General features: G+C 46.2%; 1 protein-coding gene across 2 annotated transcripts in view; it reads right to left on the bottom strand.

Annotated features, from left to right (window-relative positions):
• Nucleotides 1–1,835: 1,835 nt before the first annotated feature.
• The window catches only part of P2rx7 (purinergic receptor P2X 7), a 40,318-nt gene continuing 20,736 nt past the window's right edge, over nucleotides 1,836–21,417 (bottom strand). For both annotated transcript variants that reach the window (XM_075979801.1, XM_075979811.1), the window contains exons 7-13: nucleotides 20,999–21,128; nucleotides 20,189–20,325; nucleotides 13,148–13,238; nucleotides 12,146–12,211; nucleotides 11,710–11,859; nucleotides 9,538–9,639; nucleotides 1,836–5,013 (exon numbers count right to left, since the gene is read on the bottom strand). In XM_075979801.1, coding sequence (XP_075835916.1) covers nucleotides 4,516–5,013; nucleotides 9,538–9,639; nucleotides 11,710–11,859; nucleotides 12,146–12,211; nucleotides 13,148–13,238; nucleotides 20,189–20,325; nucleotides 20,999–21,128 — 1,174 coding nt within the window. In that variant the 3' untranslated portion in view covers nucleotides 1,836–4,515. The remainder of the gene's footprint in view (nucleotides 5,014–9,537; nucleotides 9,640–11,709; nucleotides 11,860–12,145; nucleotides 12,212–13,147; nucleotides 13,239–20,188; nucleotides 20,326–20,998; nucleotides 21,129–21,417) is intronic.

Consider the following 21,417-nt stretch of genomic DNA (forward strand, 5'->3'; position numbering starts at 1 on the left):
ATCTATCTATCTATCTATCTACCTATCTTCTATCTAATGTACATATGGGATCTATATGTCTATCTATCTATCACACATATGGGATCTATCTATCTAATGTACTTATGGGATCTATCTGTCTATATATCTATCTATCATACGCATGGGATCTATCTATCTATCTATCTATCTATCTATCTATCTATCTATCTATCTATCTAAGTTCTATCTAATGTACATATGGGATCTATATGTCTGTCTGTCTGTCTATCTATCTATCTATCTATCCATCCATCTATCTGATGTACATATGGGATCTATCTATCTATCTATCTATCTATCTATCTTACATATGGGATCTATCTAATGTACATATGGGATCTATCTATCTATCTATCTATCTATCTATCTATCTATCTATCTAATGTACATATGGGATCTATCTATCTGTCTATCTATCTAATGTACATATGGGATCTATCTATCTATCTAATGTACATATGGGATCTATCTATCGTACACATGGGATCTATCTATCTGATATACATATGGGAACTGTCTGTCTGTCTGTTTGTCTGTTTATCTATCTATCTATCTCCCCATCTATCTATCTGTACATATGGGATTGATTAGAATGACTTCCGGGCTGTGGTTCAGCTAACCCAACAATGGCTAGCTGAGAAAGGAAAGTCCCTGGGGGAGGAGACATCACTGAGAACTCTGGGATCACATGGCTGACTCATAAACCGCCTGGTGCCACTGACAGAAAGAGAGAGAAGAATCTGAAAATACTTTCAGAATATCTTTTGCTGGGCATGGCAGTGCACACCTTTAATCCCAGCACTTAGGAGGCAGAAAAGCAGACGCAAATGGATCTCTGTGAGGTCAGAGTTCCAGGACAGTCAGAGCTACACAGTATGATCAAACAAACAAACATCAAAAAAAAATCAATCAAATCTTTTCTTTTCTAAAGATTATTTAAAGATTATTTATTATGTTCAGTGTTCTGCCTGCAGGCCAGAAGAGGGCACCAAATCTCACTGTAGATGGTTGTGAGCTACCATGTGGTTGCTGGGAATTCAATTTTATGTAGTAATTTTTTTTCTTTCAGTACTAAGTCTTGAACCTGGGGCCCCAAAGTTTATCAAGTGAGGTCTAGCCTCAGCTTCAGAATGGCTTTTCATTTTTATGTGTGTGTGTGTATGTGTGTGTTGAGACAGAGTCTCATTATATTCCCCTGGCTGCTCTGGAGTTTTCTACGCAGACCAGGCTGGCCTCAGACTCAGAGATCTGCCTGTCTCTGTCTCTAAGTACTGGAAGATGTGTGCCACCATGCTCAAAGTGAGCTTTTAAATAGTAAATGTGATCTTATCAGGCTCTTGCTTACAACCCTTCATGGCTGATTTTAACAGAACGGCTTGCTGTCTGTGAAGAGCATCATGGTCCCTGTCCCAGAGCATCATGGTCCGTCCCGTGTGTCCCCCCCCCCCTGCAGGTCACATGCTGCTCAGCACAACTTAGAATGCTCCACCCTGCTCCACTCTATGCTCCTCTGCGTCGGTTAGCTAAACTGTTCCTTTCTCAGGTAGAACTCTCGATGTCCCCACATAGGTCAGATTTTCCCATTTATGACTTCAGAGCATCGCTTGCCTTCTGCAACCACAGGTTGCAAGTTCCCAGTGCTCAAATCATTGACCACTATCTATATTTATATCGATATCTATCTGTATCTCTATCTGTCTGTCTGTCTTTCCTCAGGAGGAGCAGCCTCATCTACTAGGAAAAATGAATGAAATCATTGAGACTCAGGACTCTTCTGGAAAAAAAAGAAAAGAAATCAAAGAGAAGACTTAAATAAATGAATTTAAATCAATTTTTATTACTAAAACAGTTAAGAAAACTTACATTGCCAACCTGAAATTAGGAAAGGCTTAGAAGATGGCTCCCTTGAAAGAGAGAAACAGATCCATCTCAAGTTTTGCATGAAGTCGCCATCTGTATCAAGAAGCATCTCTCCCTTCTGCCGGAAGAAGGCATGAGTACTGGGTAGTGGACAGAACCGAATGTATCTAACAGCAAGGAACTGGATCCTGCAAAATGGGCCCCAGACCATGGCATTACCTATGCAGTAAGATACACACATGGGCCCAGCTTCAGCAAGTGTCATTTTATACACAAAGTAGAGAGTTCCCCTCACCAGAGCACCAGCGACCAAAGCAGGAGAAAACACTGGGAAGACCCAGAGATTAGTGACTCACTGAGGCCTCCACAAGGTGACGTGAGGACACTAGGAAGGAGGCATCGGGACAAAGGCTGAGGCCACAGAACCGAATGCCTGTAGTATCCTTAGACTAAAAAGCTCAACTCTGAAGTCAAATACAGCCCACTTCTTAAACATATCTCCAAAAAGGTAGGAGAGATGAAAATCCAAGCTAGTGCAGCTGGTACGATCCCTGAGTTTAAAGCCAGATAAAACTCTGGGGTTAAAAAATAGGTTTCCTCCGTGCTGTTTTATAGCACTACAGGAGAAGTCTCTGTTTTCAAAAGTTACATCATGTTTTAGGGGATGGTCATGTGCCGGTGTTCGCATGTGGAAGTCAGAGGCAGCTTGTGGAAGTCGGTTCTCTCTGTCCACAGTGTGGCTCAGGCGGGCCCTGCAGCTGTCAGCAAGCACCGTCATTCATTAAGCCATCTCAGCCCCACCCCCTCAACTTACATCTATTGCCTCTAGCTTTTAAAAGCCTCACACTGTCTTGGAGTAGCCGTGAAGGCCTCAGACCATCCTCACAGTCTCTGTCCTGCACAAGGCAGGACCCCAAACCTGTGACTGTCCTCGCATATGCTCAGCAAGGGTAGAAGACAGCGAAGGGGACCGACTTTCTTCAAAAATTAAATTTATTTTATTATTAGTACGCGTGTGCAGCATGTGTGGAGGTCAGAGAACAACCTTTAGGAGCTGGTTCTCCACTGCCCCCACAGGCTCCAGGGGTTGAACTCAGGCCATCAGATCGGGTGGCAAGTTCTTCCCCCTCTGAGCCAGCTCTTTCTGTGGATGCTGTCCTCATGTTTGCGCAGAAAATAATGCTTTTACCCTCTAGCCCCTCTCCCCCCTCTTTTTAATGATTCCGATTATTTTATGCTTTTAAAGACGTAGTTTTGAAGCTGGAGAGTTGGCTCAGAGGTTAGGAGCCCTGGCCGCTATTGCAGAGGACTCAAGTTCAGTTCCCAGCATCCACCTGGTGGCTCACAACCGCCCGCCATTCTAGTTCCAGGGGATCTGACACCCTCTACTCACCCCAGACATCAGGCATGCACACGGTGCAGGAAAACACTCGAACATAAAAAAAAGGCATGGTCTTGCCATGAGGCCCAGGCTCGCCTGGAACTCCCAGCCTTCCTGCCTCGGCCTTCTGGGCACTGAAATCACTCTGCCCCTGGCCGTCTGGGCTGCCTTTGAAAGGAGCGCTCAGACAGCCTCCACACTCGAGTCCAGGACGTCAAAGACACAGAGGTGGCTTCTACCAGTCTCTGACAATAGTCACTTGGAACCCTCAGATAGCAATGAGGATCAGACTATACCTTGTATAAGTTAGATTTGATGGCTTCTAAATTGAGTTAATGAATCCTCTTACAACTGCCCAAGAGAGCATTGCATTTTGCAGCGACTCCAGGCCTCAATGTCCTCCTCTTGTCCCAGTCACCCGTTGCTGCGTGCCAAGCCCCCTCCCCTCAAACGTAAGACGGGAAGGTGTTCCTCTGGGTTGACTGCGCAGTTGGCGCTTAGCCTGTCCCCTGCAGTTTCAGTCCCACATTAGCAGGGTCTGGAATCACCTGAAGGGAGCTTCTCTCCACGTGTGGAAGCTGGGCTTAGAGGCGGTGAGCTGGCAGAGGCAGCTCGGGTTTCCCTACGGCAGAGGCACCACAGAGGCACCACGTACAGCCGACTCTCTACTTGGGCTGACTTCCCCTCAGCAAGAGGTCCAAGGACAGGAAGTGGAAGATGTTAGCCTCTTAAAACAAGGTCCCAGAATAGATGTAAGGACACACCCCCTACTGGGTGGAGCCCAGAGCTGCCTGTAATGGGGAGGGGAAAACAATGTCTTTGGGTCTTGAAGGTTGGTTTGGTTTGGGGAAGGGGATGACAGAGAATTGGTAGCCATCTATTTTATCTCTCAGGGCATTCTCAAATCCCAAAGGGTTTGTTTTTAGGGTTAGACCTTTGCATCCATGGAGCTATGTAAACTTTTACAAGACATCCACCTACATCGTCTCAGTCTTGTCTCAGGCTAGTTCAGGGAAAGCAGGCTGGGAAATGAGAAGCCTATGTAGACTTTAAAGCCCAGGCTCAGACTCCAGGCTCAGGTCCAGGTTCTCATCCCTGTAGAGAGGGCTTGTGCTCTTGCAGGTTGATCTAATCGGGGTCTTCAACACACAAAGAGCTTACACGGGAGGAAACCTGAGTTCCCTTTGTCTGAAAATGTGGCTCTCGGTCTGCAAAGAGAAGCTGCTCTGAGCCACCATAGTGTGACAGCCATGTCAGTAGGGATACTTGAAGCCACTGTACTGCCCCTCAGTCTTGGGGAACTCCTTCCGGATCCGCCAGCGGCAGCAACTGGGCAGGATGGCAAAGTCCGCCATGTCCTGGGAGCCGAAGCGCCAGACGGCATAGCACCTGTAGGCACAGTGTCGTAGGCGGCGGTTGGTGGCCTCGTCCTCCAGCACCAGCAAGGGCTCCTGGTAGAGCAGGAGGAGCTGCAGGGCCTGTCTGGACAGCACGAGCTTCCGGAAGAGCTCTGAGGTGGTGATGCAGGGTCCCGGCTTCCTGCGGCAGCATAACTCCTCCAGGGCCCTGCGATTCTCTGGGAGCCGTGACGGGAGGCAGTTTCCACACTGGCACCAGCCTGGGCTGTCCTTGGACCCGGGGGTCACCTCTCTACGCAGCAGCTGCACTTCCTCAGGATGTCCAGGAATGGGAGGTGAGTCGTGGAGAGAGAGGGACAGCCTAGACAGGTTCATGATATCCGCCTGAGGCCTCTGAAAAAGTCAAGGTTCCAGATCCTTCAACAACAGCAATCCCTTGGGTTTTAGGTTTGAAAGCTGTATCAACCTATGTAATCACATTTCCTATTACAGAGACTGGAGGAGCTATCACTTCTTTAACTGTATCAGGACTAGGCAGCTGCTTCTGCCCTTAGTATGTTACGAACCTCTTGTAAGACAAACGCTTGTCTTACAAGCTATGTCTGGAAAAGGAAATTCAGAAAAGCCAGGTATCAACTGGGACCTGGCCCCTTGCCCTGGCTGCCTTTGGAGGGTGTGTCTCCTCCTGGGTGCTTCCATCACTCCCAGACAGAGGACAGCCTCCCCCTTGGAAACAGATCTCGCTAGTTAATATGTTTCTTTGGTGACTGTTGTCTTCCAAGGGAAAGTAGGAAGGATGTTTACTTGTTACATACTGTGGGGCCTGGGGCAGTGCCCAGTACACAGCAGATGGTATCTGTTGACTCAGTCCTACTATTACCATGCCTGCCAGACTCTGCCATACTCATTCGTTAGCTCCTAAAGTTGCCGCAATTGTCATGCCTAGTCTATGTGGCATGCGCCTTTATTCTGGGTGAAGACCTGAGTCAAGTCATTCAAACCGCATAGTTCGAATACGTGAATGGTCGCAGGAGCACTATTTATGAAAGGCCGAAACAACCCCAGGATCCACCAACTAATGGGTAGAAAAACAAAAGGTGACCTAGGCAGGCAGTCTGTCTGTCCAGGAATCCTATTGAGCCACAACTCGACTGAAACAGCGGCAAACAGTCATGTGGATGAGCCTTGAAAGCACCGTGCTAACCGAAAGAAGTGTGACACAGGATCTCACAGCGTGTGACCCACCTTATGCAAATGTATAGAGCAGACAGACCAACAGGAAGTAGGCGAGTAGTTATGGGGCAGCTGGAAATGGGACGGGGCTACAGACGGAGTGGGGTTTCTTTCTGAGAAGATACAAGAGTTCTGGAGTTGGTGCCATTGGCTAGGTGGCACTGGAGCATACAGAACATCACTGAATTATGTCCCATCAAGTGGCAAACGTGTAGCGCCTCAAATACTAACTAGTTTTTGTTTTTTTTGAGACAGAGTATCTTGTAGCCCTGGTTGACCCCAAACACACTATCTAAGGCTGGCCTTGAACTCCTGATATTCCTGCCTGTACCTCACAAACACTGGAATTACAGGGATTTACTACCACACTCAGCCAAACAGTTCACTTTCTACCCAAATTCCTCAAGGACATTATAAGAAATGAGAATTTTGATCAGTTCCTCCCAAGATGAGATATAAAAATTCTAAATATTAACCAAATCTATGAATAAATACGAAGACTAGCACATCATATTAAAATGGAAAGTTGTAAGATAAGGAGCTGGCTTGGTGGGTAGAGTGCCTGTCACGCATGCATAAGGACCTGTGTTAGGTCCCCAGGGCTCACGTAAGAAGCCGCCCTGGGTGCACCTCAAGTCCCAGTGCCAAGGACACAGAGACAGGAGGCTTTCTGGAGCTCACTGGCCAGCCAGACCAGCAGAATTAGGGAGCTCCAGGTTCAGTAAGAGACACTGTCTCGAAACAGTAATGGCGGAGAGTTATTGGGGAAGACAAGTAGTTTCAACTTCTAGAGACCATAGACACTTACACACACATGCGTTCACACAAACATGCACACATGCCTACACGCATTCCTAGCTGTGGGGGAATATTAGATGAAGAAGTGTTGCATTTGTGTATGCTGTGGAACACTTGTTTGATGGTGCAGAGATGTGCTGCATTCTTTTATGTTGCATTTGTTTAACTCTGTGAAGCTGTGCTACTTTGCCTGCCTAAAACACCTGATTGGTCTAATAAAGAGATGAAGGGCCAATAGTGAGGCAGGAAAAAGGAGGCTGGCAGGCAGAGGGAATAAATAGGAGGAGAAATCTGGGAAGGGAAATCGAGGAGCAAGAGAAAGAGAGGAAAACCTCAGGCACCAGCCACCAGCTACACAGCAAGTCATGGAGTAAGAAGTCAAAAAAGGGCTCCAGAAATAGAGATAGACAAAAGTTCAGAGGCAAAGGGGAGTGGGATAATTTAAGTTAAGAAAAGCTGGCAAGAAACAAGCCAAACTAAAGCCAGGCATTCATAAGAAAGAATAAGCCTCTGTGTGTGTATTTATTTGGGAGCTGGGTGGTGGGCTCCCCAAACGTAAAAAAGTAAAAACAGCGGTAATGACGACAACACCTAGCCATGGTAACCAGTAAGTTCCAGCAGCTTAGAAAGCCGAGGATTCTCCCTGGCAGCTCACCAAGACTTTGTCCCGAAGTCACATGGGCTGTAGTTCTCAGTAGTACCACATCTGCCCAGATATTCAAGGTCCAGGATCCCCCAACTTAGATCAATCATTGAAATTCACCACATAGCAGGAAAAATATACCTCACAAATTATTTCAAGAGAAGAAAAAAAAATATTTTAAAATTCTACATCCATTTATGATTAAAAAAACAAGCTAAGCACAAAAGGGAATTTTCTTGAATCGAATAACTACATTGTTAAAACATTTACCAAAAACCTGTGGCAGAGACAAGCTGGCTGCTGAGATGGGAGATGAGGTAGAAGCCTGTGTTTCCCACACTGGTAGCCTAGCCAGGGCTGTGGCTGCTGGCTGGACCGAGGGTTCTTCCCCGAAGCCTCCAGGGGGAACCAGAGCCCTGCTAACACCTTAACCTCAGCCCGTTGGCTTCCAGACTGCAGTGCAAACCGGCTGTTTAACCACCCGGTTTGTGGTCACTGGTTGTGGCCACAGAAATCAATACAGCTGGCAAAGATGCCCAGTGACCGGAACCGTGGGGAACACAAATGCTTACAGCCCTTTGATTCTTGGTACCTTTTTTTTTTTTTTTTTAAATATTTATTTATTATGTGTACAATATTCTGTCTATGTATATGTCTGCAGGCCAGAAGAGGGCACCAGACCTCATTACAGATGGTTGTGAGCCACCATGTGGTTGCTGGGAATTGAACTCAGGACCTTTGGAAGAGCAGGCAATGCTCTTAACCACTGAGCCATCTCTCCAGCCCCTCTTGGTACCTTTTAACACTGAAACATATGCTGGCCGTGACTCAGGCAATCATCCAACAGATGTTTGCCATCATGGCATGATTAGCATTTGCCCCCACACTAGAAACTTCCCAAATGACCTTCCATGCTGGAATGGGTAATGTTTATGAAGCAGAAATTATACAAAAATGAGAATGAACTATCACCATATGCAATGTCAGATAACTCACTAAAAGTCTGAGTGACAGGTGTCAGACTTTCAACAGACTGTGTCCACTCAGAGTCTTTACTATACAACTCAATTTTCTTTAGCAGTAGGGTCTCATTGGGTTTCCCAGCCTGGTCTGAACTCCTGTGTCCAAGTGTTTTCCCTGTAACCTCTCGAGTGCTGGAACTACAGGTGTAGACAGCTGTACCTTGCTTGTACAGTTGGACTTTTATAAAAGTCTAGAATCAATCAAACCAATCCTTAAACTGGGTGTTGTGGCACACCTTTAATCCCAGCCCTACCCTCAGGATTCAGAAGCAAGTAGATCTCTATGAGTTCCAGTCCATCCAAAGCTGCATAGTGAGACTTTGCCTCAAAAGAACAATAACAAAAACCTGAAATCTAATCTTTAGATGTAGGATAAGGGACTGTTTACAAGGGAAGATGGCAATTCAGGAGAGGCATAAAAGGGACTTCTGGAATATTCAGTCTCTCCTCCTCTGGATAAATACTGCTAAATCCGGCTGGAGAGATGGCTCAGAGGTTAAGAGCACTGACTGCTCTTCCTGAGGTCCTGAGTTCAATTCCCAGCGACCACATGGTGGCTCACAACCATCTGTAATGAGACTGGTGTCCTCATATGGCCAGTAAGCATACAAACAGAACACTGTATACATAATAAACAAACAAATAAATAAATCTTTAAAAAAAAGATTTACTTAAAAAAAATACTGCTAAATCCCAGCACTCGGGAGGTGGAGGCAGGCAGATCTCTGTGAGTTCGAGGCCAGCCTGGTCTACAGAGTGAGTTCCAGGATAGCCAAGGCTACACAGAGAAACCCTGACTCAAAAAACAAATAACCAAACCAAACAAAACCCCAAAACTCTACTATGAGCTAGCTATCCCCCTAGTCCAAAACATATCATTTTAAATCATTTTATTAGATTTATTTTTGTGTGTATGCATGCTTGTGTGTGCATGTGTGAATGCCTGCGCACATGTACCACAGGAGATCAGAGACTAACGTGCCTAAACTGGTCCTTTCCTTCCCCATGACTCAGGTCATAGCCTTGGCAGCAATGGCTTCACCCTCAGAGCCATTTTACCCCCTCATCAGCTCCCAGACAACTAATTTTTCAATCTGGGTGCTGGTTCCGTGAGTATGTTCACTTCGTTAAAATTCATCAACTGTGATTTATATAACTATCTACAAGTGTTTATATTTAAGAGAAAAATCTCCTAAAAAAAGACGAAATGTTTTCACTTACTGGAACTTCTTGGCCTTTGACGACTTGCAGACTCTTCCCGAGCAGCTGCTGGTCCACCATGCGAATGTGGGGCTCGTCCACAAAGGACACATACTTTAACGTCTAGGAAAAGAAGGGTAAAAGTCTGCCCTGTGCAGGTTACAGGAATCGCCGGTGCTGACATACGTGATATCTGCTCACCTCACCGACCACATGACAAGCAAGCTAACAAGACCTAAAGGGGAGTCAGACACAGAATCCCACGTGCCCTAACTGGAGAGCCGTCCTGGCCGCAGTCCAGCGAGGCCCCAGCACAGTGTAATGGCCCATGCTGGGCTCTCCTGAGTTCAGTGTCCTTAGACGCTGGGGGCTGTGGTGTTGTCCTTAAATTGTTTATGTGTTTGTTAAATTTCACTCATATGAGTGGGGCCGTGTGGAGTTTTTAATTACAAAGGTAAACTAAACTCTCCCTTCCTCCCTCCCTCCCTTCTTCCTCCCTCCCTCTCTCCCTCCCTCCCTCCTTCTCTTCCTCCCTCTCTTCCTTCACTCCCCCCCCCACTCCTTTCTTCTCTCCTTATTTTCTTTTTTGAGGCAGTGTCTTATTCTCTAGTCTGGACTAGCCTCAAACCCGCCATCCTGCTGCCTCAGTCTACCCACTGCTGGGATTGCAGGCCAGTGCCACCACGCTGAGCTTGGCTGGACTTTTATTCCCATCATGAACATGAGGACAAGGGACAATAAACAATGAACTGTGCTTTCGACTGCTGGAAAAGGACGGCAATGCTCCCAGGGGGAAAATAAGTAACCTTCTTTCAAGGAGCCAGCAGTTTCTCCTGGGGAGCAGGCAAGTGAGTGGGGTGGACCCAACTCACAAAGTCCAAAGTAATAAAAATCAAAACAGGACAGGTGTGGCTTCTCCCCTACCTTAGGCTCTTGGCTAGAAGTCACCAGCACCCACTGCTGCCAGCACTCTTGTGTGGGTCCAGGACACACATGTGCATGTGTGTGTATCTATGTGTATGAAATGTACATGTGGAGACTGTACAGGCAGAGATTGCGTGTGCTGTTGTCTTTTTAGGCTATAAACTGGGAATCTTTTATTCACTTTGTGGACAAAGCATCTTGGATATCTGCTGATGTCATTACCTAAGCTGTTGTGACAAATTCAGAGGCCGGGCAGCCTCAGGCGCAATCCCAGCTCGACCATGTACTCTGTATGACTCCAGACAAAGTAGTGGCCAGTCTCAGTCTTTCCCGCCTCCCTCCCTCCGTTCATATGAGTGTGTGTGCGTGTTTTGTTTTTGGTTTTTTTTTTGAGACGAGGTTTTACTCTGTAGCCTAGACTAACCTTGAACTCGTGGCAATCCACCTGCCTCAGCGTCTCCAGCGCTAGGACATGAGGCACCACATCTAATTTTCCAGGTATGTTTGTTGCTCTTATCTCTAGGTTGACCTGGAACCCTTATTCTTCTTGCCTCGGCCTTCTGTGCAATGAAATTAATAACCTCACTGTTTTCAGAGAGTGATGTGTGTGTGTATTTAAGTAGCCAACGGCTTTATTTTCTTCCTTGCTAATAATACCTGAGTGAGGAGAATTGTTTACTACGGCGTCTTTCGCCATTCATCCAGTGGACATTGGGTAGATGTTGTTCTTCCTGTTAGTTATTCATTTATTTAGCACTACTGGGGATCGAACCCAGGCCTCACACATGGAGCAAATGCTCTATTTCTAAACTAGTTTTTGATTATTAATTTAACAAACATTATCAATAATTTAACGAAATTTAGTGACCCATCCTAACACATGTACTATGTGCATCTTGTGTAAAGGTTTCTCTAAAAATGTATGGAGAAATGGAAAACCCAGGATATTAAACACTCCTATTTAAATATTATTATCACTGCCAAATGATTTGTTCTCTGAAGCCATTGTATTATATGGGGTCAGAAAGGGACTGTGCCAATTTAATAAATGACAAAAGCCAGAACATAAAAAATTGCCTTCCTTGTATTTCTAGTTTCTCCATTTTTGCTTCTTTTCTTTCTCAAAACCAAAGAACTCATCAGAGAGACAGCTGTTTGGGGTTATCAAGGAACCTACCCACTTAGGGATGAATGATCTATGTTTTTAGCTACCTAGAGGAATCTGTGTGTGTGTGTGGGGGGGTGTCTAACAGGAGCAGTATGCCTTACCGACTTCGGCTCCATGACCAGTTCATACTTCTTCCTGTAGTAGTACTCATTGACCGCACAGAATTCACAGCACTTACAGCAGGGGTAGACGCCGGACCTGCAGAAGGCGCTTGAGTATGTGTTGATGAGCAAGTCGATGAATACAGTGGCCTGTGGACCGCAAACACCACGCCAGTGAGACCTCTCCCACCAAATCAACATTTTTTCTTCTCTCTCTCTCTCTCTCTCTCTCTCTCTCTCTCTCTCTCTCTCTCTTTCTTTCGTTTTGTTGTTATTTCCAAGTGTTTCAATACTGGGTCTCACCGTGTAGACCAGGCTAGCCTCAAGCTCACAGAGATCCCCCTGCTTCAGTCTCCCAAGTGCTAGGGTTAAAGCTGTGCACACCACTGCCCAGCCTGAATCACTTTCGTTAAGGATGGGGAAGAGAATCTCTTACCAAGCCAAAGTAGGACAGTGTGGATCCAATGTACACAACCAGCTGGATGATGTCAAATTTTCCTCCCTGAAACAGAGCGGGAAGTGTTACTCAGCTGAACTCAGACCTGGCCCTTCTCTTGTTAACTTTCAGTCGGTGCAGAAGACGGTGAAGGCACTGAGGCACACATTCGAGTGCTCAACTGTCACAGAGACCACAAGACATCATGTGTCCCTTTTCTGTCATCTAGAATGCTCTAGAGAGATGTGGTCAGTAAGGGGAGAACCTCCACATGAGATGAGGGTTTCAGACACACTCTCCCATAGTGTGGGATAACTTGGGGAGTAGATATGTCCACACCCATATGGGTTCTTATTGGTCTCTGCAAGGTCCACTCTCAGTGGCCTTTCCATTCGCTCAGTTACATTTTATTAGTTCTTGTCCCTTCCTTCCTCCTTATGTATTTTGAGACAGAGTCTTAGTTATGTAGCCTTTCCTGGCCTGGAATTTGGTGAGTAGACCATGCTGCCCACAATCCCTGGAATCCTCCTCTCTTTACCTCCAGTATTGAGATTACAGGCACGCATGCACTGCCATGCCCAGCCTTTTCCCTGAATTCTGGAGGGTCTGCATTGAGTTCCTCATGCTTGCCCTTCACCCTCTGAGTCATTTCTCTAGCTCAGTATTAAAGTATCTGAACGTTGAATATTAGAGCTAGGTGTAGTGGTGCACACCTAAAATCCCAGCATTTAGAAGGATGAGGCAGGAGGATTGAAAATTCGAGGCTTTGTAGCAAAAGCCTGGCCCAGAAAAAAAGTCAAACAAAGGTTGGATATTTGAATTTTTCCTCAGTTATATTCCATGTTTTTTTCAGATGGTTTGTTCATCAGGAGAAACCCAAATGCATTTCTTCCTCCTGTCATTCCACAAGTGAATTACACGGAGCCAACTCCTGATTGTGGCCGCTAGCTTTCATGCCTCACTGCATCCACAATTAGACAGTCACAGGAAGGAGAGACTTACCGTGCCAAAAACCAGGATGTCAAAGCGGATCCCGAAGGCTTTGATCAGTGTCCGCTTTTCCACATTGTTTTCCTTATAGTACTTGGCGTATCTATGGAAGAAAAGCAGCCACATTTACAACAGTATCGCTGAACGTGCTGGTATTTTCTGGGGAGAAAGAGCAAACCAGCAGCCAATCCAGTCTTCCTCATCGGCTTTTGATGCCTGCACAGTTGGCAGAAGAGAGAGTACAGTCCAGCCCTCGAATTACTCTCTGACCAATTGGAACCAAAGAGCGTCCTCAGGTTACCTCACCTGCTTCCACCATCACAGAGGAACAAAAATTGGCTTTTAGTTTCCTATGAAAACATCCAACTTTTTTTTTTTTTTTGGTTTTTCGAGACAGGGTTTCTCTGTGGTTTTGGAGCCTGTCCTGGAACTAGCTCTGTAGACCAGGCTGGTCTCGAACTCACAGAGATCCGCCTGCCTCTGCCTCCCAAGTGCTGGGATTAAAGGCGTGCGCCACCACCGCCCGGCTGAAAACATCCAACTTTTAAGGCAATATAAGATCAACAATAAGCAAAGAAACGTTAAAGAGTAATTCCAGGCAATGTGTTTATTTCTCTTTTTTTATTTTTAGACATGGTCTCTTTTTATGTAGCCCTGGCTTCCTGGAACTCGTTATGTAAACCAAGCCAACTCAGAGATCTGCCTGCCTCCAACTGCTGGTGTTAAAGGTGTATGCCATCATGGCAGACTTTTATCGCCCTGTCTCCCTCTGTTCTGGTCTTTTAAGACTGGGTTTCTCTGTAGCCCTGGCTGTCCTGGAACTCACTCTGTAGACCAGGCTAGCCTTGAACTCAGAGATTCTCCTGCCTCTGCCTCCCAAGTGCTGACAGGCATGGAAGGAGAGTGAGCCTCAGCCCTCTACTGCCTACCGGGGAGAGTTCAAGGATCTCCATAACTGTGCTGTCTTAGATCCTGCACTCGTCTCTCTGCCAGTCATTAGCCACACAGGCAAACCGAAGGTCATCTTGTGTGAGCCTATGAAGGCCACATCCAAACCTTCAGGCCAATTCTGGCTACCCTGCCATCGCCTTGTCTCTCTAATTCTCATAGCAGCCAGAATTTCTCTATCCTCAGGCACACAGAGGCCTGTAGGACCAGGGCCAGACACAGTTCACGAAAGTTCTTGTAGCCCAGTGCCTGATGACAGTGTTCAAACCAGCAGCTCTCAGCCCTCTCCCCAGCCTGCCTCTCCCTTCCTCACAATATGGGCCTTCCCTTCCCCCAGCTCTTCTCTTGCAGCCCTGGGTGGGGTGGTCTGCTCCCATCCTCTGGGATTTGTGGGCTTTAGACTTAAGTCCGGTGACAGTGACTTCTCCATGTCAATCCCCTTGAGCTAACCTGTCACAAATCACAACCACCCCAAACAGGTACAGAAGCTAAATGTGTGTGTTTGTGTGTGTGTGACATTTTATTTTTCATAAATAATCAGGAAGATTTAAAACTACATGTTTAGCAGGACATGGTGGTACATACTGAAGAGTTCAAGAATAAGAATATAAAAATATAGATTCCAAAAACAAGTAGAAATAAAAAAAATATAAAGTTGTAGACCTAGGAGAATGAGAGCGGCTGTCAGCAGCTTTCTCAGCAGCTTAAGGATTGACGGTTAACAGTGGGCTACTCCACTTTACAACCCATAGCTCTATTTGCGAGGCTGAAGCGGCCTCTGCAATCTTAGGGTTACTCAGCAAACTGAGGATCAGCTTTTAGATACCCCCAGCCACTCGTGACCAGCAACTGATGTGAGCTGAGTTAACTTTTAAATGATGGGATGTACGTGACTTTTTGGTTGTGCATTTTCCATACCCTTCCCTGCAGTGCCAGGGGAGGTGCAGAGCCTTGGTAAACACTGACAAGGAACGCCAGGGAAAACAATGGACTAGATACAAACACTAGCCTAACTGAAAAACTCTGTTAATGGAAACTGCAAAGAAGCACAATTTATATCTGATTTTTACCTTGAGATTTAAAAATTCCTTTGTTCATGCCTAATGCTTGCTATAAAAGGAGGGGTTTGAAAACCAGCCTTTGCCACAGCCTTACAAGTCCATCTCTGGCTGTGCTCTCAGCTAGCTGATAAGCTTTTTGAGCCCCATGGAGATTTATTTTTTTATGTTTTTTCCTGAAACAAAGTTTGCCTCTGTTTTATTACACCTTGGTGGCCTGTCCCCATCTTTGCACGACCCCCATGAACCCAACAAAACCTATTATCTCCACACTTGGAAGACTGAGGCAGGATTGCTTTGAATTTAAGGACAGCCTGGGCTACACAAGGAATTCAAGGCTAGCTTGGACTGTATAGTCAAAGCCTGCCTCAAAAAAGCAAAAGAAAACAGCAACTAAACAATACAGTCCAACGTGTTACAATAAAACCACAAACCTCAGAAGGCCTGAGTCTCTCTGTCCTTTATAGGTGGATCTTACATAAAAACACATTTTTTTCTGAGTTGTTCACATCCTGTTTCCGGGTGTAGGAAGAGAAGAAAACAGAAGACAGATGCTCCGCCAGAACATCACCCGGAAGAGCCCAGATCCTTCCTGTGAAAAGTCCTCAAAACCGGAGACTAAAGCCAGGTGGTGCTGGTGCACGCGTAATCCCATCACTCAGGAGGCAGAGGCAGGAGGATCTCTGTGAGTTTTAGGCCAGCCTGATTACATAGCAAGTTCCAGGACAGCCAGGGAAACCCTGTCTTGAAAAACCAAACCAAACTAAACCAACCAACCAAACAGAAAACCGAACTCCCTGAGACCGAATCAGCCAATCTCAGGCACTTCGGTGCCTGCTTCTAGCCAAGGGGTTCCCCTTGTCTTGAATCTGATTGTTTCATTCGAGACCGGCCCCTCCTTCCTGCTCTGTGGAATGACTCACTTTCCAACACACAAGCCAGCATGCGTCAGCACTCCATGCTTGTGGTTGTTCTTCCTGGGAAAATTAATTTTGTAAGTACTTGGATTTCTGCTTCCGGGCTCCTGCCATTGTAAATCACTACAGAGGCAAGGATTATGCGGGGAGACTTTTCTGAAGGGGGGCCTCTGGGCCTGAATGCCATAGACGGGTTTCAAAAGGTCTGAGAAGCTCTAGGAGTCTGTGTCAGTACAGGCAGCTGGGAGGTCAAGGAGGAACCCTGGACAAGAATGTTTTTCTGCCCCTAATGGATTCAATAGTGGACCCCAAGAAGATAGGTCCAAGCCCCTGACCCCAGGCTGTCACTGTGAATTTGATCTTATTTGGAAACATGGTTTTGCAAATGTCAAGAAGAGCTTTCCCTGCTTCTGGGCAATCCTGCATCCCCTGGTTAGCAGCATCCCTATAAACTAAAGGGATGGAAATGAGACTCAAAGACCATAGAGAAACCACTCAGGGATGAAAGCAGAGATTGGAGTGGTTCAGCTGTAAGGTGAGCGATTCCTGGAGCTGACAGAGCAGGAGAAGCAAGAGAAGACCTCCCCCCCACCCCCAAGCCTTCAGAGAAGACAAGGCCCTCTGACTCCCCTCTGGCCTTAAGCTGTTTGTGGCAATCTGTTTCAGTAGCCACAGGAAACTAATCCTTATCCATACATGCTCTGGACCTGAGAAATGGTTTTTTTTTGTTTTTTGTTTTTGTTTTGTTTTGTTTTGTTTTCCGAGACAGGATTTCTTTGTAGCTTTGGAGCCTGTCCTGGAACTAGCTCTTGTAGACCTTGAACTCACAGAGATCCACCTGCCTTTGCCTCCCAAGTGCTGGGATTAAAGGCGGGCGCCACCACCGCCTGACCTGAGAAATACATCTTATACCCCAGTATCACACACATAAATCAGTGAGGATTAGGGCTAGGCTTACCAGAGGAGGATCTTCTGTGTGTCCTCTTTATTGAGTGTGTGTGCTGTGCATGTGTGTGTGTGTGTGTGTGTGTGTGTGTGTGTGTGTGTGTGTGTAGACCAGGGGGCTGTATCAGGAATCTCTCTCCACCACTCCCTATTTTATTTGGTCAGACATGGTCTCTCCCTGAATCTGCTGCTCACTGGCTTGGCTGGACTGCCTACCCAGCAAGCCAGGCATTCTCCTGTCTCTGCTTGCCCAGCACTGGGATATGAGGCAAACACCACAAGGCCTGGCTTTTTACATGGGTGCCAGCGAGCCGAGCTTACGTCCTCTTGCCTGCACAGCAAGCTCTTTACTGACTGAGCCATTGCTTCAGCCCCCATAAATCTTTTTTCTTGAGGACAAAGTTATATAATGTGAACTCTTTAACTTCCTGTAAAAAAGAAAGCTATATTTTCCCAAATTCCTCATATAGCCTGTAATTTCCTTCTCTTTTGTGATGCTGTTTGAAAATAACTTGTTCTCTTGCCTATCAGAGCTCCACAATTTATTTTTGGCCAAAGAGTTCTCCTGGTGCTCATTCAACAACAAATTTGCTAACATTCTATTCTAAAAGAAAACTGACGTCATAACCCTTCAGGCCTCTGGAGAGCTCGATCCCACCAGGGGCGGATGTTCTCAGGTTCGGCTCAGAGAACAGGAGGACATTGGCCAATGTCTGATTGGTACATTGCCCTGCATGCTTTGGCTGACTGCTAAATAAAAATGCCCAGGACAGTCGGGGGACCATTCATCGTGTCCTCTCTTTCTTGCCAATGGCCACGGCCTCTTCAGAACCTCGTCCTATCCAGCGAGGGTAATCAAACAGTGACCTGCACCGAGAGCCTCTTCCTGAGCCCGGGATGAAACGCCGCTGACCCAGAGCAGTGATGCTGAATCAAGGCTCTCTAACCCGGATCTCCACAGGGGCCAGGCATAAAAGATGCAAGTCACATTGAAGGACATAAAGAAGTGGCAAGGGCAGTGACACCGCCAAAGCCACATACACACTCTCCCCAGCTCCAGCCAATGCTGTCACACGGCATATGGGCCCAGTGTTATTTAAAGTTTTTAAACTCTGTGTTAAATGCTTCAGCTTTTCAGGAAAAAGAGGAAGCCAGATGTTTGTGTAGAATATCACAAGGTTTAAAATATTCTACAGGTACAAAGAACTAAATGGATAATATAATGATAAATAAATATCAATATGTAGTATGCTGTATAATTAATATATAATATTAATATGTTATAATAATTGATAAATACATAAATAAATAAAAGTCTCCAGGGGACCTTGTTCCAGTGTGGGTGTTTGCTAAGTTGGGGTGAGGAGGCTCTGTGATGCTCTGCACCATGCCAAGCACCCAGGCGGGTTCCAGAAGGGAGCTCTGAGGATAGGCGTCTGCGTCGGCAGTGTTCGGATTCGAGTGCACAGCAGAGTGCCACGGAGACTTGTGAAGACACAGACCACAGGCCACTGCTGTCCAGTCTGAATCGGGAGGTCTAGGCCGGGCCCGGGAATGTGCATTCTGAGTCACTGTGTGGTGCTGGTACTGAGTGCTGCACTTTGAGAATTGCTAGTCTAGACTGCATGGGAAAGGGCCTCACAGATGTGAGTTTATTTCCCAAGTTTCTTCTCAGAGCCCAGGCTCCTGTCCTCCCTCTTAACTAGAAAGGGGAGCCATGCCTGCAGGGTCCCTGCCTCCTGCTTGGAGAGGCTTCCCAGGCCACATCTTCCTATCACAGTAACTTGCTCGATTTTTCCAGAGCACTTTGCCCCCATTCGAAATGCTCTAGTTAGATTTACCTGTGTGCTCTATTGAGATATCATTTACGTATCTCACAATGCATGAGTCTTAAGGGTTCTGTTCAATGGTTTGTTTGTTTGGAGGCAAGGTTTCTCTAAGTAGCTCTGACTAGCTTGGGACTTGTTGATGCACCAGGCTGTCCTCAAACTCACAGAGATCCACCTGCCTCTGCTGTGTGCTGGGATTAAAGACATGCACCACCACGCCTAGTAATGGGTTTTGAAGTGGTTTCCCCCTTCCGTCATCTGGATTCTGTCTGGGGCTTGAGCTCAGCCACTGGGCATAGCAGCACACACCCTTCATGCTGAGCCCTCCCAACAGCCCACGTTTTGCCTATTGAACATCATCTAAATGGCATCAAGTCACGTGGCACATACCACTTAGGTCGACCTTTCAACCCAACGTCTGTAGATAATACCTGTAACTCTCCCAGGTATCCCATGTATCGATACTTGGTTCCTTTCTTATTCGTACTGAGTAGCTCTCCACTGCACACATACCCTGCAGGGTGGCCATTCCTCTGTGCTTGACATTTGGCTTCCCAGGGTTTTTTTTTTTTTTTTGCTGCTATAAGCAAGACTACTATGAATATTTGTGTACAAAGTTTCTTTTGCTTGATTTTTAAAAATTTTATTTACTTTTTAAACAGAGCGAATATAGATTCTTTAAGAAAAAATGAGAGACTTCCTGAGAGTGGGAGGGACCCCAGGGGAATTCTTTTGCATTATGTTTTTTTTAAAGTTTTCATTTCTTGGTTTTATTTTTATTTTTTTAATTTATTTATTTATTATGTAGACAATATTCTGTCTGTGTGTATGCCTGCAGGCCAGAAGAGGGCACCAGACCCCATTACAGATGGTTGTGAGCCACCATGTTGGGTTTTGGGAATCAAAACTGGGTCTTCTCAAAGAGCAGCCAGTGCTCTTAACTGATGAGCCATCTCTCCATCCCGTTTTATAAAATTTTAGCCATTCTCTCACTTTTTTCAATTTTAACATTATTTAGTGTGTGTGTGTGTGTGCATGCATGTGTACACGCATACACATGGCCTACATGTGTAAGTTAGAGGACAGCTTGTGAGAGCCAGTTCTGTCCTTCCACTGCGTGTGTTCTGAGGATCAAACCAAGGTCTCTGTGCTTAGCAGCAAGCACCCTTCCCCACTGAGCCATCTTCTTTGGCCCACAGATTTATCTTATTGTGGTTTTAATGTGCATTTCCCTAATGACTAACAATGTTGTTTTATTTACTTACGTTTTTGCCAGTGTGCCGCTATTGGTATATAGCAGCTACCTTGTCTTTTCTATTTGCTTGTTCTGCCCATGGGCACATGTGGTACTGTTACCTGAAGTTGTAGCCAGGGATCAAGGACTTATTGGTATACTTGTCATCCAGGCGGCGGAAGCTGTATTTGGGACGACAGCGATGGGACCAGCTGTCCAAGTTACAGTCCCAGTAGATCTCAATGCCCATGATTCCTCCCTTGGGGGAAAAGCAACAACAAGAGTCACGAAGCCTGTTAGGGGGTTATGCCATCATCAAACACTGTCCCACTCAGTAATATCCTCTTGAGGAAGATTTTCTCTCTGTGGGGAAATACTCATTAAAAGGTTTCAGTGCAACCGGGCAGTGGTAGTGCGTGTCTTTAATCCCAGAACTTGGGAGGCAGAGGCAGGCGCATCTCTGAGTTCGAGGCCAGCCTGGTCTACAGAGCAAGTTCCAGGACAGCCAGGGCTACACAGAGAACCCTATCTCGAAACAAAAAAATAAGTGGGGGAAGGGACCCTCAAGCAATAAGTGAACGCAAGAAGCACCAGTGGGGAAGGTAGAAATGCAAGCACGCATCCTTCCCTGCACCTGCTGTTGACACCGCATTCAGCTCTGATGCTGGACTCCTGCTCCAGGCACAGAAGCAAACGTGTGGTCTTTTAAGTTGGCACATTAGTGGTGATTTGTTCCTGCAGCCACAGGAGAAACACACCAAGTAGCTTTCTCAGGACCCTGGGATTCCCTGAAGCACTGGGTATGGTTTACCACATACAAATAAAGTGAGCCGTGACTTTAGGAGCCAGACCGTCGGCCTCTCCCACCGGACACTGTTATTTGTCATTTGACAACCTCGACCCCTTGACACACGTATAAATGCTCCACCAACCTGAATTGCTACCTCTGAAAAGTTCTCTCCTGCTTCTTGGAAGATGTCCCCTAGCCGGAAAATGGGACACTGAGGGTTCTGAGTCTTATGGAAGGTACAAGGGATCTTCAGATCTGGAAAAATGTTTTTCCTGTGCAGAATGGCAAAGAAACAGATGTTTTAACAACCATCTCTCTAAAGGGAAGACCAATGCCTGCTAAGTAGTGCTTGCTGATTACCGGGGTGTAAATGCTTCCATCACTGCTGGTGTCAAGCTCCCAATGGGACACTGTTGAACTTGACATTGATCTACTACCAACAGGTCCATTGCTCATCGACATGAGCTGTGTGGCAGCTCCCCTGTCCCCTGCGGACCCTTGTAGAATGTCCTCTTACATTGTGTCATGAACAATCTTTGTGACCAACAGCATATTGCAGAA

Source organism: Microtus pennsylvanicus, chromosome 1, assembly GCF_037038515.1.
Source record: "Microtus pennsylvanicus isolate mMicPen1 chromosome 1, mMicPen1.hap1, whole genome shotgun sequence".
Taxonomy (NCBI): Eukaryota; Metazoa; Chordata; class Mammalia; order Rodentia; family Cricetidae; genus Microtus; species Microtus pennsylvanicus.